This window comes from Esox lucius, chromosome 13 (genome assembly GCF_011004845.1).
Source record: "Esox lucius isolate fEsoLuc1 chromosome 13, fEsoLuc1.pri, whole genome shotgun sequence".
NCBI classification, from domain to species: domain Eukaryota; kingdom Metazoa; phylum Chordata; class Actinopteri; order Esociformes; family Esocidae; genus Esox; species Esox lucius.
This window is the reverse complement of record NC_047581.1, coordinates 21,324,691-21,345,766: the sequence shown is the minus strand read 5'-3', so window position 1 is coordinate 21,345,766 and position 21,076 is coordinate 21,324,691. Positions and strand designations below refer to the sequence as shown.

Below are 21,076 nucleotides of genomic sequence, written 5' to 3'. Positions count from 1 at the left end.
GCCTCATGTGGTCAGAGAGTGTAGGCAGTTCCAGGATGACGAAGGCATTGATGCCATTGACTGGCCATGATGTTGAAAAGGGAAAATTAAGTATTTCCCAGGTTAAGAGGAAGAATTTGGAATTACAGAAAGTGGAGGTCATCTAGAGAGAAAGAGAAGTTAATGAACGGATGATAGGTCTCACAGTCATCCATTCAAAACCCTTGGGGGAACCAGCCACCCCTGGAGGCTAGGAGAGGAGAGTGTTCATTTTCAGAACACCCACCTTTTTACAGAGTGCCTAAAATTGTTCCACTGCCAACACCTCTGCTGCTTATTATGTTTATTATTTGTATGGCATTCTTGTCTTCACTGCATTGAGCCGACAACTAATTCAATGATTAGAATGCATTCCTTACAAAGCCTGTCCTTCCTAAAATATATGCTATAACTGGAAGTCAACTGCATAATAAGGCCTGGACAATAGCCTCTGACTAAAATGTAGATGTAAAATGTCAGCAGGGAGTTTAGTTTTCCTCTGTTTCTGCTCTTCCCAAATCCTGATTATGTGAGAATAATAGGGACAGTGAGAATCAGGATGTGGAGAGAGTGGAGAGTTGGGTAGAAGACGTTAAATCAATACACAGAAGGAAGAGTAATTTAGCAGACGGGACAGATGATAGGATAGAAAGGGGGAGAGGATGAAGATCGCATGTAGAAACTAAATGGGTAGGGTTGGGCGAAAGAGAAGGAAACAGAGCAAAGATCAGAGACCTGGAGGGGAGTTGCAGTGAGATTAGTTGACAAACAGGATCTAGTGAAGTAAACGTCAAGTGCATCGCATGTATGGCAGTAGGAGGGGACTGAGAAAGCATGTGGTCAAATGAGGAGTGTGAAGAAAGAGCTGGAAAGAAATGAACTGTCAGATGGAAGTCGCACAGTTATATGAGCTGTAATCCAGTGGAAAATCAGCAAGATGAAGACTGTAAGGACACCTGGTGGACAATAGATGACAACAATGTTGTACAGACAAGATTCACTGACATGTGAGCGAGAGGGAAGAGAGAAACCCCTCTGATTAGAAGCCCCGTGCCAATACCAACACCATATGCATTTCTATGTTAAAACACACATATGAGAAAAGGGTAGCCAGAATAGCAGTCTTTTCAGGGTTAAACCTAATGCCATTAGTCTTTTGTTAACATTGTCTTCATTTGCTGTTTCTGGTTTTTCCATTTATTTCTTGGGACTCTCCAAGGTGCTTTGGATGCAGCAGTTTTCACAACAAAGATGGCAATATTCGTTTTCAGACCTGTTCATCAGCTACACTTACTGATCTGTTTGATTGCTGTTTCTTGATGTACAGGTTATTTATTTTGTTAATTATGGCACTTTGGTACTACTTCCTATGCGTTACTGTTATGATTAACAGATCCCATTCGAGTTTAACTTTTCTCAACACCCATCGGAAACGCCCCATGCCCGAACAGTTTGAATCTCAGCCAGACCAAACTGATAACCCTCACAGATGCAGGTGAGAGATCTGGGGACACTTTAGTACCAACGCTAAACACCTCCACTCCAACACACGTTTTCTGTAAATGACCACAGCCCTGGACCCTACCTTCATGTTTGGGTGTGGCTGACAAAACCCTTGGTGAGGGGAGACAACACATCTTCAAGGCAGACTTGTGAAATGATACAATTTATTTTACAAATTTAAATAGTGGAAGGAAATGTTTTATGACAATACCTACAGTCGAATTAGTATAAATAAACTTAAACAACAGTTAGACATTCAATGTTGACATATTTGATCTTTCAGGCATAAACAAATAAAATGTCAAGTAATTATAAAAACCTTCTGTAAAACTGTGCAAGCTGAAAATAACTTCTCTGCCTTTTGGGCATTAGACCCTGGATGTTCACTCACTCAGTTTGAGGACACTTGTGCAACTGGCCGAGGCACATGTGATGGGCCACATGGAGGGCAGAGGAAGAGAGGGTCTTCTGGGAGTCAACTACTGATTACCAAAACAAGTATAAATTGCTCTGAAATCTAGTTCATCTGTCAACAATCAGCTAGCAGCAACTTAAGTGCAGTCTGCAGTTCAAGGAGGCAATTAGGAAGATAGATGGCACTTAGAGTAGATGGCCATAACTAGATATACTGATACAATGTACAGAGATACACTATATAAGAAAACAAAAGATTATAACAGAAGCACTATGTATACCACCATTGATTGATTTGGAAATATTATGTGAAACTTTGTGGATTGTATGGTTGTTAGATTATAGTTCTATTGAAATAATTGATTTACATTATTAAATTATTTATTTAGTTTAAGAAGTGGTGTACAAGCTACAGTAGCTGCCACTGGCTTCTCAGGTCAACATTTTTGAGGTACTGGATTTTTGATTTCAATGAGCTGCACGCCATAATCAATAATCAAGATTCAGACAAAAAAGGCTTGAAATGTTTCACTTTATGTGTAATGAATCTAGAGAATATGAAGGTGTCACTTTCGGATTTGAATAACTAGGAAAAATATCAAATTTTCTGAGATGCACCTGTATACTACATTAATCTGATTAGGCTAACATTCAGGTCAGCAAAGAAGATATGTATTTTCTCTCTCAGTTTAGATTTTGTCAGTCTTCTTACAATTCTGTGGATATATTTCAGTGTACACAACATTTTGGTTTTTACAATCCCATCGTCTATGTAAGAAAGGAGTGGATAGGTGAAAAAAGCAAGAAATTCTCGTGTTTTGATAACAGACCATTTACACAATTACAAGCAAGGCTGAGCAGGCAGGCATTACTCGGAAAAGAGAATTATCCCCCTCTGCTGGTCCAGTTGTACAACTATACAATATTATATTGAATGTTTCTCTGCGCTACATCATAATAATCCCCAAGATTACGTTTTCAACATTTACTGCTGAGACTTAGAACAAAGACACAATACAATAAAAGTCCAGAAAATGTTTTATTTATTTTTAAGGCAAGGAAAGCCTGACAAATACCAGTATCATTCAACCCCAGTGTAAAGCACAACTTAAAATGAGCATCACCCTCTGACAAGAATCCACTGTCGAATAGAACCTTCTTGTAGAGAGAGAGACTATAGCATGGCAACATGCCACCTCAACCCAGGTCTGAAAACACTTCACTGTAACACTTAAACCATCGGATATAAGGCATTACTAACTTGGTGGTTTGAGCCTTGAAAGCTGATTGGCTGAAAGCTGTGGTAAACCAGATTTTACCATGGGTATGAGAGAAAAAAAGTAAGTTGTAATTTAGTAGGTAGCCTGCCTATAACAACAATAAGGCACCTCAGAGGTCTTGTGAGATACTGCCAATATACCAGGGCTAAGATCTATTGAGTTGGGCCTAAGAAAAGCCCTGGACATATACCAAACCTCCTCTTGCCTTATTGGTTATTAATAACACAGTCATATAAATGACATAGCAAACATCTTAAGTAAACATACTAATCACTAATGACACAATGTTGATTAAATTGCTAGACAAAAATCTAACCAGCACATTATGGAAGAGTAAAAGAAGCGTAAGATTGTATCAGCTTTCATGATAATTTGGTTATGACAGCTTTAAGACAGGTTCAGATAGGCTCTATGGCAGTAGTTTCAGTGAAAGATTCAGTGTACAGTTATTAACATTACCGCCTTGAGCCCTGAGGTACAGGCTGATTTCTAGTGACTGACACTGACGTATCAGCAATGATTCACAATTCTCATCAAAGAAAAAGATTCATCATCCAATTGTAACCACCAATATGACCTGTTTAAATGTTTTCAACATCTCATCAAAACATTGGGAGTGAGACACTGAGAAGTAAATGCCCCTTCAGAATGGGAGTACCAGGAGTTCCATGAAAAGAGGGGCTAGATAGTCATTGGCCATGTTGTGTAATAGAAGAGCATCTTCAGGACATTCAGTGGTTAACAGCAGCAGCCAGGACTGCAGCAGGAACGAGGAGGTAGCATGAAGTTATTCCCAGACTGATAAAAGATCGGTTCCATATTTGGTTTGCATTGGCATTACGGTGCAGGGGGACTGATCCTAGATTTGTTCCAACAGGAAACATCTACCTAGAGCCAGCTAGGATGCTGATTGAATTATGTTCTACAGTCAGGGCTACCATTGAGAGCGGAGTACCATAGACCTGTGCACACAGTACTGACATGGCCTAACCCACAGTGAGCCAGGCTAACCAATCAGACAATTGATAAATTGGCCAAATACCAGTATGTATCCACAGTTGGCTGTATCTCATACAAATATGAGCCTTGGAGTGACCCCACATTCAACGGAATAAATAATTATTTAGTATAAACAAACCCATTAAAAGCATTTTGTACAGGACTCTTAGGTATTTGGCATCACACTTTAGACATTAAAAATAATAAACTTATGTTAAAAACAATAAACGTACGTTAAAAACAAGAAACAAAATTGCACACACATGACAAGCAAAAAGTCAGGTAGAGACCAGAGACGTATTTACACAATAATCACATCTTTAAAACCATTGCCAGTAAAACAGATTGTCCTATACGCAAAAGAAAGGTAGAAAAGCGGTCTTAACTATACTCCAACCTGTTTAAAAGCACGACAGCAAGCCAGTCACATTCATGTTTAACTAAAATGGAGTGAGTTATCTGATATCAACTGTCGAAACGTAAAAATGGAAGTCAGAACAGCAGAAGACGTGCCCACAGGAAGTGCTGGGGCGTCACCCAAAAATGTTTATACCATCCGACCATCTTAACTAACACACCCACACTGGTGGAGATTTGGTAGAGTCAATTTAAATATTAACAAAACATTTAAATTTCCCTTTAACGGTTTACCTTGTAACAGTTTGTACATGCTCTGTATCCTGGCGTTTCTCTATGAGGCGGGCCTCGCGTCACCTAACACCTTTACATTGAATGTCAGTTCTGTAGCCCAACTCTGGCCGTCAACAGACATCAGGACCGGAGCTGGAGGCAAGGCCAGGGCCTGAGAGACTTCAGTTAGTCAGAGCCTGGAGTGTGGCAGGTGATCCACACTAATGACACACAGCATGTTGTTTTCCTTAATCCTCTAGGGGGTGCTACACATGCACTAGTGCTGGAGGAAGGGACAGGTCACTTCCATGTAACGTGAAGAGCGCGGAGTAAGAAAGAAAAAGATGAGCTGCTGTGTGTCAAGTAAGGGTGTTAAGGTGAAAGCTGTAAGCGAAGTAGAGGGAGAGAAGTTGGAGTCTGACCGATCTAAAAAAGCCAACCTGAGCTAATACAACTCATAGGACAAGACCCAAACAATCCCCATCCCCTACACAGTGCTCTACTTGGTAACTATGGGGAAGAAGATGTCATTTGAGACCAGCCCTACTATAGTGCAAACACTGCCATTGCCATGCCAATACCGTCCCCATAGCAGGTTGCCAGGGGTGACATTTGCCAGTTGGCCATGTTAGAGCGATTGTCTGAGTGCTGGAAGGTTCCTGTCCATCCAGTCCTGGTTCAGTCTGATGGTCTCCAAAGCCTCCTGGACACTGCGCATCGGATGCCCCCGCTCCTTAAGACCCGAGAAGAAGCCCTGGACCTGTACACACATACACACACACAGATTTTTCTATTATTTTTGAGGACCGGCAATTTTGTACCTCTGAAGGTAATTTTCTTTACCTAACCTGTAAACCTAATCGGGAATAACCTAACATTTATGCCTAACCATAACCTAACCTTTATGCCTAACCATAACCTAACCCTTAATGCCTAAACTTAACCCCAAGTAAAATAAAGCTTGTTGTAAAATTGAGGACTGAAGAGAGGCCAAATGTCCTGATGATTTTCCTTGTTTTAATAATTAGTGATTGTAAAAGAGGAACACACACACGCACCTGACATGACTGGTAGACAGGGACACAACCCATGTTTTACACAGACACATTATGAACAGTCACTACTGTATAGCTCACCTCCTCCAGGTGCATCTGCGTAGAGAACTGGGAGGTGGTGGACTTGATTATGCTCTGGATGGGATAAGACCCCAATGGAAACCTATGCAAACAGATACAGCCAATCAAAGCAGGCCACATCTCCACATTATCCAATCGAAACAGGCCCACATATAATGACGGAAACAAAAAATATATATCTTATAAAGGTCATGCTTACTTCTCAATGATACTGTCCCAGTTCTCTTTGACAAAATTCCAGACAAACAAGTGGCCAGCAAAGCCATCGCTCACGGTGCCGATGAGCAACGGCAGCTCCTGGGTCTGGATAATCGATCCCTGCAGTCCTGCGTTCAGAATCCTGAAGGAAGATGTTTAGAGTGACGCAGAGACTAACACATCACAGCTTAAGTACTGCTTGCTCACAACTTTATACTACTTGATTACTGCTTTAGTATGGCTTGTGAAGATTTTCAGTTGGAAAGTCAAGATGTTCCTGTACAGATGAAATAATATGGAGACACAGACAACCAGTCTCGTACCATACGATTCGTCGTGTGTCCTGGGTGGAGGCCAGAGCCTGCAGTATCTTCCTCTTCTCAGAGTCATATGTAGTGTGTCCGTAAGCCTCCAGGAGAGACAGCCAACCGGAGTCAGACTGGGCCGCCACAGAGAACACCACTCGCTCCAGATCACCAGGGATTCTGGAAGAGATAAAACACTTCACTACATCCCTATCGATCCCTGTGGTATGAAATACATCCCTATCGATCCCTGTGGTATGAAATACATCCCTATCGATCCCTGTGGTATGAAATACATCCCTATCAATCCCTGTGGTATGAAATACATCCCTATCGATCCCTGTGGTATGAAATACATCCCTATCGATCCCTGTGGTAAGAAATACATCCCTATCGATCCCTGTGGTATGAAATACATCCCTATCGATCCCTGTGGTATGAAATACATCCCTATCGATCCCTGTGGTAAGAAATACATCCCTATCGATCCCTGTGGTAAGAAATACATCCCTATCGATCCCTGTGGTAAGAAATACATCCCTATCGATCCCTGTGGTATGAAATACATCCCTATCGATCCCTGTGGTATGAAATACATCCCTATCGATCCCTGTGGTATGAAATACATCCCTATCGATCCCTGTGGTATGAAATACATCCCTATCGATCCCTGTGGTATGAAATACATCCCTATCGATCCCTGTGGTATGAAATACATCCCTATCGATCCCTGTGGTATGAAATACATCCCTATCGATCCCTGTGGTATGAAATACATCCATATCGATCCCTGTGGTATGAAATACATCCCTTGCTTTACTCGTTTCTGAAGACCATGGCGGCCATTATAAAGGGAGTCCCAGTGCACCTACATTTTGGGTTGAGTTGAGTTGGTCCTCTGATCATACAGGACCTTGGCCTGGTCCGTACAGTTCTCTTGTCCCAGACCGCAGGCCATCTCAAACAGGGCCGACCTCAGCTCCTGTCTGGATACACTCTGCTCCTCTCCCCAGTCCAGACTGTTTATCAGAGGGCCAAAAAGATTCAAGATGTATCCCTGAAACACACACACACAGAAACAGACAGTCTTAACCAGACGGGTCAGTTGTGGAGACCAAGGTCAGTTGTGGAGACCGATGTGTTGGACTAGTATCTGTGTGCGTGTGACGTGTCCAAACCTTCATTCGTGACACCAAATATGGGTCAGGTCTTTTGTCCAGTAGGCGGTAGACAGACGAAAGTTGTGACAGGGCCTCTTTCAGAGGGGCAGTCTCGGTCTCCTTGGTGAGATATCCCAACAGACTGAGAACCTGCGGGAAGGACACCCGACCCAGCCTGGAGCCAGGGGAGACAAGGAGACAACAGATTAAAGATCTGTCTGTTTCCGTTAAACTTGTCAGTCTCCATTTATTAAACCTTATCTGAATAACTCAGGCTCATCTCCAGGTTGGTTGACCGAGAACATTTTCTTACCAACAAAAACCTTAACCCCGCCCATCTCTGGGACAGACCTCTGTGACTGTTTCCTGATAGTTGGGTAGCATTACCACAGACAGACACACAAAAGAGATAGACAGGTAGGCCTGAAGAGAGCCAGAGACAAACCTGGACAGGGCGAACATGTTGTGGATGAGAGAAGCGCGGTCGTGGGCTGTGAAGGAGCTAATGTCAGTCTTCAGAGTGTTTATGAGAGCTGCCCAGCCCTCCACTCCATAGTGAACTATATAGAAGCCTGTGTTCATGTAGTTCAGCTTCAGCCACTTCACACTGTCTGACACCTTCAGAGTGGCTAAGAGAGAAACAAAGTACAATGCACTGAGACGTATGGTAATAACACTAGGTTTTCACCTAGAACCTGCAGAGCATGAAACGAGCAAGCAACTATTAATAAAACGTATGTTTACCGACATATCACGAGACCACACATAAAGGCTACAGCTGTCATGAAGGCTAACAAGCTCAGCGTTTTACCCGTCTTATTCCGGAGAACGAACAGCTGCCTGCAGGAAGGGGCCTGGCTACAGCTGTCGTTAACATACGACACTGGGATGTGCCACAGGCTGGGGAAGACACAGAAAAGGCTGGTTGGTGTCTGAATGTCAGCCGGGTCAGGTCTGTCGGTCCGGTAGGTTGGGTCGGTCTGTCTCACCTGGAGGTGTGTGTGGTGTTTTCTCTGGATAGTAGGAAAGGTTCCTGTGTGAGGTTCACCTGGCCATCCTTGCAGCTGACAGTGACCAATGGGAAGCCTTTCTGCAGCGTCCATGTTCTCATCATGTCTGACACGCTCTCCTGCTGGGGAAGCACTTGGGCCTGGCACATCCACAAACGATAACCATCAAAAACCATAGAGAATGAAACCAACACAAGTGCTATTACAACTCATCACACTGGGTCAGAAGGGAGGGAGTGTCATTAGCATCAAAGCAGTAATACTAATACAACAGACAAGCCACTGATGGAGGGTGGTGTCCTGTCTGACCCACACACAACACACTGTCAACACACTGTCAACACACTGTCAACACACTGTCAACACCTGTGTAAAGAACCAATAAAAGTAGTTCCTCACGGAAAAAGGAACGGACAGGTGAGTGACAGGATGTCTTGGATATAGCGAACACGCATGGAAGCACACACACACACACACACACACACACACACACACACACACACACACACACACACACACACACACACACACACACACCTGTGTGAGGCTGTTCCACAAGTCATCAGTAACAGAGTTAGAGCCCCTGTATTTGTTCAGGTACTCAATCAATCCCTTCCGGAACTGGCCGTCTGGTAGAGTGGAGTTCAACATCAGCAGTAGGGACGCACCCTGGATACACAGAGAAACACAGACACACACACAGACACACAGACACACAGACACACAGACACACGTTACGGATGAGACTATTGGACTATGTCATTCAATGTAGCTATGCATTTCATTGGAGAAAAAGAAGAAGCCAGTACCTTTTCATAGGTGACCGAGTCAAACATCTCCAACACGTCTTCAGGACTGGTCATCTGGGATGAGACTGACACTGAGTGGGTGGAGTTCAGAGAATCCTTGGCCATCGCCTTAAACCGCACCTCCAGGAACTCATCACCCTGGAGACAGAGATGACAGGTCATTCTTATGTCCTTCCATAGCTCGTACGTATGCGTAGGGTGGTACTACTCACTGGGTACAGCTGGGGGAACACTGTGGTTAGGGACGTGTACTGCCAGTAGGTGGCGAAGCCCTCGCTCAGCCACAGGTCATTCCACCAACGCATGGTCACCAGATTCCCAAACCACTGAGCAGAGCATTAGAACAGGACTGTTATAGTAACTGTAAAGGAACGTTGCCATGTCATCCCGGTGACTGCCATGTCATCCCGGTGACTGCCATGTCATCCCGGTGTCATCCTCTCCACACGTACCTGGTGGGCCAGCTCATGGGCTACCACGTTAGCCACGAGCTGTTTGTCCAGAGGGGATGACTGGTTACCCACCAGCAGGGTGGTCTCTCTGAAGGTGATCAGACCCCAGTTCTCCATCGCTCCTGCCAGGAAGTCTGGGATAGCCACCAGGTCTGGAGGTGGAGGAAGAAAGAGAAAGAAAGATGGGAGTGTTAGTGACAGTAAAAGGTGGCGTAAATGAAGGCGTACGTTCCGTCTTCATATCCTAAAAATGAGTCACTTCACCACACACTCTCCAATAAATTGGCCGGCTGTTCGGTTGAGTCGACTGCGTCTCACCCAGTTTCCTCAGAGGGTAGTCAACATCAAAGATGGTGTTGTAGAACTGCAGCAGTTTGGAGGCGGCGTCCAGAGCATAGTGTGTGTGTTCCTTCTTCTCTGCCACAGAGTACACTGACACCTACCGCACACAGGCACGCAATAGAAATATAACAAATAGAAAAGATCCCAAAGTCACTGTGAAGGGCAAAGTTACAGTGCTGCATTCCAGCGTGTTGCCAGTAGAAATAGTGCCAGGAGACGCAGGCAGGGTCGGTACACACCAGGGTATTGGAGACATTTCTACTGACGCTGGTGAAGTTGGCTACGATGAAGGCCACCAGGTAAGTGCTCATATTAACACTTGTCTGCTCAAACTCATCCTCCAGCAGGCCGCTGGGTAATGTAGTCGTCTTAGCCTTGGAAACACAGTAAAGCAACACTTTAAACACCAGAAGGGGTTATTCTGCCATAGAAACTAAGATGGGTCACCCAAAAACATTTTGGCCCACCTAATGAGAAAAATTATGAAAATGACTAAACAGATTAATGAACAGATTTACAAACAAAACCTTACTCCATCAAAAATGAGGGAAACATTTTCGATAGAATATGGTAATGTCCCTGGCAGATGAGACAGACATGATAGAAGGTAATGAGTGAGTGCTTTGTTTTTTTTGTCAACATTTCTTTTTGTTAAAATGCACACAACAAGACTACTCGGTACCATGTTATTAAATGCATCTTTCAGACTCAACAAACCGGCTTGAATAAATGAGCTGTTTTCTAGACAGAGAACCTGTTTAAATGGGGCAGTTAGCATTCAGACCTGGTTATTTTCTCTCACAACAATTATCCTTTTGGACTAGTATTGGCAGGCCACTGGACTGACTGGGTTTATTTGTGTCTAGTGTCTCCAATAACCACTTGCTGCCAACACATATACTACACACACACACACACACACACACACACACACACAAACCTTGGGCATGTTGGACAGAGTGATGTATTCAGGTTCTCTGGTGATCCTGACCAGGAAGGTGGCTTTAAAGGCTGGCTCATCAAAACAAGGGAAGGCTTTCCTGGCGGCCTGGGGCTCAAACTGGGTGGCAGCTAGGACCCTGAGGGATGGACAGAAGGATTCTGTCATTCACAGAAAACACTGGAGTGGAATAAAAAAGAAAAACTATATGCAAAACAAAGTTCCTATTGGAAGACTTCAGAAAGATCCTTCCCAGTTGTTTTTCTTCAAGTATTGTTTTGGCACTCACACCCCTAGCGTATTTGCCAGAAGCTCACATTACATTTGTTCAGCCATGAATGGAGAGCCTATTCCCTTGGTATATTCCCCCATCGGAAAATGATTTCCCATGTTTAGTAGCGTGCCCTATCCTTTACCATATTTACCTAGGTGTGGATTTGCAGGATGTGTGCGATCACACTGACGAGACACTGGAGATCCCTTGACCCAGTACAGTAGACCACTACATCCATTATCAGGGTTTCTCCTGCATTCAAAACTCAAAGGCGACTGCCTTCCCCAAATCTCACACAGTCTCAGTTTGTCAGGAGGGTAAAACATGATTTTGCGCTCATACATAAAATACCAGCGAAACACTGCAGCGAACGTGAAGGTAAGAGGAAACGTTGCCAGATGGGGAGTTTTCCTATAATTGGGCTATTTTTAATGGGCTTGGGGGTCCTTTGGAGATGTATCTATTTACTGTCAATAAAATCAGGCAACCTTGCATACAGGACCGCACAGGTCCTGACATTGCAGAAATGTCTTTTACACCCAAGCAGGTCAAAATATTTCAATAGAACTTGATAACCCCTAAGATACATCCAAACAGCATAACATAGATGACTTCTAGCGGCCCATAATTACAGATTGTTTTTAAAGAGTTTGTGAGAAAAGAAAATGACTGGTGAATAAATGACAAGATTAAAGTATTTACAGTGACCAAAAACAATATATATGCAAAATACATTGTAAAAAAAATCTACAATTTACATATTTAAGTCACTAACAATATAAGAACATGAATACGCTGGATCAGCGCAAGCAGTAGAGCCTAATTCAGCAGAAATAAGTCAAGAGAGGAACAATAATATTGACTGTGATTAATTATGAAGCTGATATAATTTCATTTTTTTTATTTGCAACATTAATATGTTAATAATAAATATATTGCTTGTATTTTGGTTGCCATTAGGGAGGACATTGTAGTGTGCATTAGCTTCTCAAGCGGACATAGACAACGGGGCAGATTTAACACTATACTGTAACAGATGTATTCTTCGAGTGTGTAGCCAATACTATATAAAGTATATCAGAGGGGCGTTCGGTAGAGTCTGGGGTTCGGGGTACCACCTTTGCCTAATTTTGTTCCAGGAAAACCCCTGATTATGCGGGAAAGAGAATGCCTGTTTAGCCTTTGGCAGTCGGGCGGTTCATGTCTGTCTTCCCAGAATGCCTGGACGAGTCCACCCACACCTGGAGCACCATACTCCTCCAAGAACGTTCACGGTGGGTCGGTTCTGGACTGCGTTGACAGAGGGGACTGGCCACGCCCACGTGCCTTCCGTGGAACCCCTGGGGACTTCCCGTCAGCACCCAACCCAGAGGTTCCCGACGGGATCAAGCCTTCCATCGGAGCATGAACGGTTCCAGTCATCAGAGACAGAAAGAGTCTACAAGTCTGTCACCACAGTCTCGAGGGCTCTCAACACCTCCTGGATGTTAGCCACATACCAAACAGGGCTTACCCCGGTGCTAGGTACGCTGGAACAGCCCCCCCCCCCCCCACCCCCCAAGCACCATTCCATTCCACCCAGTTTAGCCAGGTGCACCGCGAACACTCAGGTGGTCTCAGGACGCGAGGAGAAGAGACGGCATTCAGGACGATTTTCCCATTGGAGTCTGGCTCCCCCTAATGACGCAGTCAGACATTACTTTGCACAAAACTAATACAGCAGGGTTGTTCTCCCATGACGCCGTTAGAGGGGGCTGCAGTTCTGTCTGACGAAGCCCACAGCCTCTCTCCCAGCAGTCAGGCACATGAAACACCCATACAGACACTTGAAAGAGAACTTTAGATTATGAGCGTAAGCCTGATCCTCTGATAGTAAGAGTGAGGTCTTTCCCCAGACCGTCATCCTTGCATTAGCGAGGAAGAGGTGTCGCTCCTTTGGAATGCCTTTTATAGGGTAGGAGACACTTCCCTGCCCAGCGGCACGCGCCTTCTCGTCTAGACAGGAACGCCTGGCGTAATGCCATAAAAGCTTCTGACAAACATGCTAGGAGTGTGTCCAAGGTAAAATAGCTCATACTATCAAAGAACCGGGGTCAAGGTCGTCACCTAAAGTTTTGTTCGGTTGAAGTCTCACCCCTGGGCTTGTAGCTTATTACATGGCAAGTTCACAAAAAATACAAAAGTGTCTCAATGCATTCATGCGGAATTAGTTATTTTAGAGCCACGTTTGTCAATGGTTCATAGTTTTTTTTAAATGGTTCCAAATACCTCTTAGCTCCAGTCACATCGTTGTAGGAGCTGTTGTAGAATCCGTCGTAGGTGTTTGATAGGTTGGCCTTGTATTCCAGTGTTAACACACACACCTGGCCTGCCTTCAGATCCTCTGGGAAGCTCACAGCTATCAGCTGCCATGGCTTGTACTCCAACACCTTCACTTCTACACTCTTGTCCTTTCCAACCTTTAGGTTACAGTTAAAACAGTCAAAAGTTCAAACATAATCTATCCAGGAAAACTAAAAATGTTAAGCAAGGAAAACACGATTTAACTAAATCTTCCATCTCCTCAGGGAAGACTAAGTATGCTTTACCAACAACGCAAATAAGTTACAAAACTAGCACTAACATGTATTAACGATTAGAGGTCCTAACCTATAAATACATGTCTTCATATTTTCTGAAGGCTAGAGCTGGTCATTGATACCTGAAAGGTTGCCTTGGTGATATTGAGGTCAGAGCTGTGCAGTACCACGCGTTTGGTGTCATGCTGTATCATCATGTTGATTACAGTGCGTCCGGTGAAGGTCTTCGAAGTCAAGTTGGGAGTTAGGGAGAGGTTGTAGTTCACAGGCCGAACACTGGCTGGAAGGCGGGGCTCATTCCAGGGGAACGGCTCCCCAGTGGTGCTGTTAGGATAGACAGGCTCAATAGGTGTTGAGGAGTTGTCCTTATGACAGCCAGCCTGAGAAGGGAGAGAGAATCAACAGTGAACATAAAGATACACACGTACTAACTCATTGGAAGTGAAGACGGGAAACACCTTTATAAAAACTATTTACCCTACATTCTAGCCCTTAACCCTAAACGTAAGACTTACTCTAACCCTATCCTAACCTTAATCACACGCACGCACACACCTTAGTGAAGGTACAGCCAGGCAGAAAGTAGAGAGCCATAGCCATGGAAGACACCAGTACCAAGATGAACACGCCCACCACCAGCTTACGAGTCGAGGGGCAGGAACAAGACCTGTAGGAAAAAAACATATTTATTAAACTACAAACACAATATTTATCTTTGTTTTCTTTTTACTAAAAAGTGTACTGGAGCATTTCACGGCACTTTAGCAGACCTAGGTGGGGCCTGTCTGGTATAAGGGGAGGAGCTAGGACTGCGTGCAGAGCTTCTGTTCATGAAGGACATGCCCAGTAGGCGGGCTGACGACTCATAGTCCTCCTCCTCATCGTCCAAGTCGTTCTCTCCCAGACCACGCACCAGCAGACGGGAGCTACGGGGCTCGTACACCACCTCATCTGGGTCCAACGCCGGGAATCCCTGGGGGAGGGAGGTGGAAAGACAGAGGGAAAGACAGAGATTAAAAACCAGGAAAACTGTTAGGAGAGTGGGCGGACCTGACGAGGGGGTCGGTGAACGTCAGTGGGTGAAACGACATTTCATACATCAAACAGCCTCAGAGCAGAGCCTCAGAGCAGAGCCTCAGAGCAGAGCCTCAGAGCAGAGCCTCAGAGCAGAGCCTCAGAGCAGAGCCTCAGAGCAGAGCCTCAGAGCAGAGCCTCAGAGCAGAGCCTCAGAGCAGAGCCTCAGAGCAGAGCCTCAGAGCAGAGCCTCAGAGCAGAGCCTCAGAGCAGAGCCTCAGAGCAGAGCCTCAGAGCAGAGCCTCAGAGCAGAGCCTCTATGTATATCACTGATGACGGCAGTGTCCTCCGGGACATATGGACATCCAGTCCGTAATGTTAATGAACCGAGAGCTGGTACCAAAACAGAAGCTCAGATACTCATGGGACCTGGTGCACATAACCAAGACCACCCAGATGACTCGTGTTCTGCACATGCCACCAAATACGCCTCTCATTATTGTACACTGTAGATTTACCGGGAAGGCTGTGGAGTCTTTGGCCAGGTCCACCACGTCAGGTTCCTCCTCAAACATGCTGTTCTCTATCATGTTCCTGGGCAGGGACGCTCGCTCTGTGTGCACAAAGAAACAAAAAAAGTGAATATATGCACACACGGCATTGTTTATTAACACCATCTCCCTTTTCATTGCTTCTCTCCTGTGTTGCCATAGACAGGTTGGCAGATCGTACCAGGAACCGAAAGCTCGTGAGATCAAAACCCCTGACCCAGCAAGATACAAATTATGTCATTAAGTCCCAGGAAACCAATGAATTACTGTACACAAGACACGTTTCAGTTTGACTATGTATTCAAGTGAGAACTTAATCAAATGAATCCTCTAAGACAGAGCCAGACTCAACTCCTCCTAACTCAATAACAACAACAGTAAGTGCAGACAACATCCCACTGCGCCCTTTGGAAAAGGGCTGTCCTGTATTAGTGCCAAGCAGAGGGACTGAGCCCCATGTGATGCGTCTTGCAGTAACATGGGCGGGTTTAGGCCCAAACGCACACGTCTAGTGTCCATTCGTGACTAGTGAATGTCTTGGCTAAGTGAAGAGCTAGCTGGTATCATAACCAGTGTAAAACATGCACCTTGGAAATTCTACTCAGTATTTCATTGTGTGAGACGGAGCATGTACAGTCAACTGAAGAAACACTGGCACCCTTCAGGAAACGGAGCACAAGTGAAGTCTGAAACAATTAGTCATTTTTTAGGTTCCAACAGAAGTTGGAGCCAAATACTTAAATTTCAACACAAAACATTTTATAGAGTAAGACAATATTTCTGCAAAAGATAGGTTTCAAAAGTATTATGAAACTCTATCCTATCTAGGTCTCAGTTGCCAGTTACTGTATTGATGCTTTTCACCAATTCTGGTTTCCCAGGGGAAGAAATATGAGGTTGCACGCATGTAAAATCCATTTGTCATCCATCAGCATGGGTTAAACCAAAGAGCTGTCAGAACAGAGACAGACGGTTGTTGACCTACACAGGTCAGGTCAAAAATCTAAACGTTTCAAAGTCTGCAACAGTTAGAAATTTGCCAAGAAGAGAATGCATTTGTACATGGCTCCCACACACAGTGAGGGACAAGCTCTTGGAAAGATTCCACAAAAGGATGATGCTTAGTGCTGTTAACAACAACAAAGGAGGCTTTTCAGAAATATATCATATTACTCTATAAATGTGTTGCCTTTGAGAAATGACTGTGTTGAAATACAAGTACATGGCTCCTCCTTCCTGTTTGAGCCCAAACTACAACTCAGTGTTTGTGTTATTTATTACTTTTTTCCATTTCATGAAGGGACCCAATACTTCTTGAGCTGACTGAATGTTGGTGGCTTTTAACTGCCTTGATTGAGTGAAGAGGTAACAGTTATAAAACCTTTTTTTTTTTTATTATTGGTAAACCTACCATGCAGGTTTACCAAGGTTCCAATGGTTGTAACTACTTCATTTTTGTCTTAATAGTGGAAAGTTGAATATTTAAGATTTTAGCTAGTTTTTGTACACAGTGTCTGATTAATGAAGCTCAACAACCATGTCTCTTCATTTCTGAGTTATTTGCCATTGGTGACAGAAGACAAAAGGACATAACATGCGTATTACCTCCAGAGAATCTTAGAAGGACGTTTCTGTTCATATTTATCCACAATGCCAATAACTCTGGAGGGGACTTTATATTTTACCAAGTTGACTGAACAGATTCTCATTCATAATATTGACCTGGGAATTTGTCAGTGGGAGAGAAGAGATAAATGGGCCAATTGTAAGCTGGGGATGATGGGATGGCAATGATGGACTGAGGGCCAGATTGGACACTGTGCCAAATAACATCACACTTACGATAGTTACCTTTGTGGATGCATCATGATTTTGAAATCAAATTTGTTACAGACATGTTACAGATATGTTTAAAAAGGGTTTAATTTCAAAGCATCAGCAGTAACACACCACAGTCTTCCTGTTTAAACCAACAGACCCAAACATACAAAAATGGCATCATGGCATGGCATCATCCACCGCTTATCCGGGGCCGGGTCGCGGGGGCAGCAGTCTAAGCAGGGTAACATACAAAAATGTTTACCATAATAGCCTACAGAATGTAGTTAAAGACACACAGGCACGTACTTAGAAACCAGGGCTAGAACTTGGCTAGACCTACAGGGTATAGCCAAGGTATATTAGGCGCTATGCTTTAGTGAAAACAACTTCACTCTCTGTAAACTGAACACTGAATAACCTGACAATGTCCGTGCCAAACAACTGATGTCACAGTGTGCAGGACTAGACTCATCATTCTGTTAAGACTTTTCCAGAAGCCCTTGTACCTTGCATTCTGAACCAAATAAGGACAATTAAATAACGCACTGGGAATGTCTTAAAGAGTGAATTAAGGCTGAAATTACTAGAATAGCAGTGTCTATGGAGTAGCAGTATAACCAACGATTATTATGGACTGTATTGTGTGGGTTTAACCTGCACACACAGAATCCCTTATTTGTGTTCATGAGGAAGTACAGCCATATAACTGACAGCACAGAGATACAGCAGGGCATAGGGTGTTACTGAACCCCCAGTCAGAACCTGCTTGTCCTTATCAGACAGAGCACACTCCCCAGACAGAGGATAAGAGCTGGGTCAAATGAACAGGCCTGACCAGGCAAACAGCTCACTGAGCCAACAGGAAATTAAGTCGCATATCACAGAGTGTAGGATAAAACTGCCTAACATAAAGGAGGCCTAATTGAGTGCATCCCACGTGAATGTTGGACAGAGGATAAATCCATTTGATTTCAATCACTTTCTGAAAGCATTTTTTCCCCCCATTGTAACACAATCGCCGCAAATCTGACCTATTTTTTACTTCCCACCATTCCAGTTAGAAATCCATAACTTCATTACTGTCAATTACAAAATTGAGGCTAAATAGTTTTTTTTAAATGCTTACACACAGTGTTGTTTGTCTTAAATATTATTTATGTTACCTAAAAATCCTGTAAATTACAATTATATTTAATAATTGCAGGATGTAGCATATAAAAGTGGAATTTAGGTCGGGATGGTATTTTTGGTCAACAGCATATGAGTAGACCGATAACTGTTCGTCTTGGTAAAGGGGAAATCAGACCTTCAGATGTTAAATGATTATAATTATAGAAAATTGAGAGTTTATTAATATTTATTAGAAAGGGACGGAAAATGTAAATGAAAAGACTTCTTTGGGGCTTTCATCAGTTGTAGCATTACATCCAACCTGAATGTATTTACTTGCCTAGTATAAAACATTCTAATTTACAATAAGGGCCTGGCAGGAGGTTAAAGGTCTCTTCTAGGAATGGGTATAGGGATTAAACAGACAAAAATAACACAGACAAAAGACACATGGCAACAGCACAGTACAAACAAAGAGACTATAAAACCAACCACATGGAGACACCGCTAAACTATGAAAGGAAAGCCTAGACCAATATTTTGACTAGACCGATTTGTTAAGTCTTTAAATTATAATTTCAAATGGTAATCCTTCCCAGTGAGGGAGACAGAAGGTTGACAAATAAAAAAACAGAATAAATAAGTGGATGAGTAAAATTAAAGTAGATGCTTCCAGTCATGTGTACTGCCTGATACAATAAACATCCCATGGCATGAATGAAAATGCTGAGCAGGCCCAGCTGACCTTGATTATGGAAAAAGATTACAAGAGGACAATTTCTGACTTTAAAAGAGGTTTCATTATTGGGGCACAGATGGCAGGAGCTTCAGTCACAAAGACCCCTCAAAATTGCATGTACGATGACTGTGATGCTCAGGCATTACAGCAACATGTAAGGATAAACAGAAGAGCACCTCTTCCCCTGAGAATGTCAATGCAGGATGTGATCAGAGTGTTTCAGAAAGAACAGTCCATCAAGAAATACACAGAGAGGGATATTACAGTAGAGATGCAGTGCATAAACCAATCATTACAAAGGTTTTTCCTTTAACTTGTCACACACCTGTAGATGTCTGAAAGTATTGGAGTGCAAAATGTCAACTCTAAGCAGTTTTACATCTTAAATGTTACAGCACTCAGGTCCAGAATGCAACATTCTGAGTACTTCTACAATGAGCAAATTAATATGCATGGGTTTCATTCAAATAAAAAAAACGGGTTAAGTTAAAAACTGATTGAATTCTTAACGATTTACCCCAGAGCAGTGTGCATCTTCACTCACCAACAGTTCAATGTGCCTCGAGAACACATAATTAAACGACTGAGCTAAAGCAGGCACCAGTCACAGTCTGTAACACTGACACTCAGATTGGCCCAGCAAAGAAAATAGGAATGCTGCCAAATACATAGGCTACACTCGTGGAGTCCAGCTCCAACTGAAGATGAACTGGGTTGTCATAATCGTAAGCCTTATTATTCCTTACTAACATTTCAATTACCTGTTCTTCAAATGGGTAACATACAAAACCAGGCTTTAAAGCTAATGGACTAGCTAAATACACTCAGGCAGACTGGGGAATGTCTGAGCTGCCAACAAGTGAATGTCACACTACACATGCTGAGGACACAGAACTAAAGCTAGTGCTAACTAGCAAAAGAGCCCGGACTCATCTAACCCTGCCTATTAAGGCGACCCCTAAGAAGGCTAGGCGTAGCTGATGTTTTTGACTATGCTTGAAACGTTTCTAGCTAACTAAGGCAAATCTAACTCAGCAAGCTAGCTCGAAAGTCATTCAGTAGGAGTAGCTAGCTACGGTTACCACACCGAAGCTAGAATAACAACGATTTACCACTGTCAAAGGGGTCCTCCATGGCAATGTGGTTAAAAGAAGAGCCTGGCCGTCTTCACTTCGAACAGTAGTACCCCGGCCGCAGAATGTCGAGGAAATCACGACTGCACTGACTAGTTATCTGATGCTAGTTATCAGTCCAGTAAAGTAGCTCCAGTCAAATCAGGTAAAGGTTGATACAGGCTAGCTAGCCTAGATGTGCTAGCTTGGCCGATAGTTAACTTCTGACAATAGTTAACGCCAGCTACAACGTCCGAATCGATCGAGCCACTAATTTATCGAATATGATCAATCGTCCCAAGAATAGCCTGCCAACTGATCGCCAATCACATTAATAACAGAACTTCCCGAAAAGATGTGTGTAACTGACTTCCGTGCGTCTCCTTCCTTTCTAGGCTGTTGTTGACAGGTTTCTGTCATGTACTTACCCGCCTTCAATTGGTCGCTGCTGTGACAGGGCGGTGCAAAATAATGTTGTGAACGATATGCCTACACGGATAAATTAGGTTACATATTTCACAAAAAAAGTACTTACACATACTCGAAACGCACAAACAAAAATGTGATTGATATATATTTGAGGAGAGGAATCCAGTCAGTCATACATTGAAGAGAGCTCCCTAGATATTTACACACGGTCCTGCAAGTTTGGGTAATTGTAACATTGATACTCTCTGTCT

General features: G+C 43.5%; 1 protein-coding gene across 2 annotated transcripts; it reads right to left on the bottom strand.

Annotated features, from left to right (window-relative positions):
- Positions 1-2,961: 2,961 nt before the first annotated feature.
- On the bottom strand, positions 2,962-21,037 carry lnpep (leucyl/cystinyl aminopeptidase). Of its 2 annotated transcripts, none has more exons than XM_010865760.4 (22): positions 20,932-21,037; positions 15,582-15,676; positions 14,820-15,022; positions 14,605-14,716; positions 14,172-14,429; positions 13,739-13,929; positions 11,197-11,335; positions 10,496-10,630; positions 10,233-10,353; positions 9,915-10,066; positions 9,675-9,788; positions 9,463-9,600; positions 9,191-9,322; positions 8,633-8,793; positions 8,455-8,543; positions 8,089-8,272; positions 7,662-7,818; positions 7,356-7,540; positions 6,502-6,663; positions 6,180-6,320; positions 5,981-6,062; positions 2,962-5,604 (listed from the first exon to the last, which is right to left on the bottom strand). In XM_010865760.4, exons 2-22 carry the CDS (start codon positions 15,651-15,653, stop codon positions 5,473-5,475), a joined length of 3,060 nt encoding a protein of 1,019 aa, XP_010864062.2. In that variant the 5' UTR covers positions 15,654-15,676; positions 20,932-21,037; the 3' UTR covers positions 2,962-5,472. The 2 variants fall into 2 exon arrangements, with proteins under 2 accessions (XP_010864062.2, XP_010864061.2); XM_010865759.5 differs by lacking the exon at positions 20,932-21,037 and adding an exon at positions 20,397-20,759.
- Between the last annotated feature and the right edge of the window lie 39 nt (positions 21,038-21,076).

Coding starts and splice junctions, on each gene's coding strand:
- lnpep (XM_010865759.5), bottom strand. CDS start 20,418: ATGGAGGACCCCTTTGACAGTG. Junction 15,677..20,396: donor GGAGGACCCCTTTGACAGTG/GTAAATCGTTGT, acceptor TTGTGCACACAG/AGCGAGCGTCCCTGCCCAGG. Junction 11,336..13,738: donor GATGTGACTGGAGCTAAGAG/GTATTTGGAACC, acceptor TCCATCCCTCAG/GGTCCTAGCTGCCACCCAGT.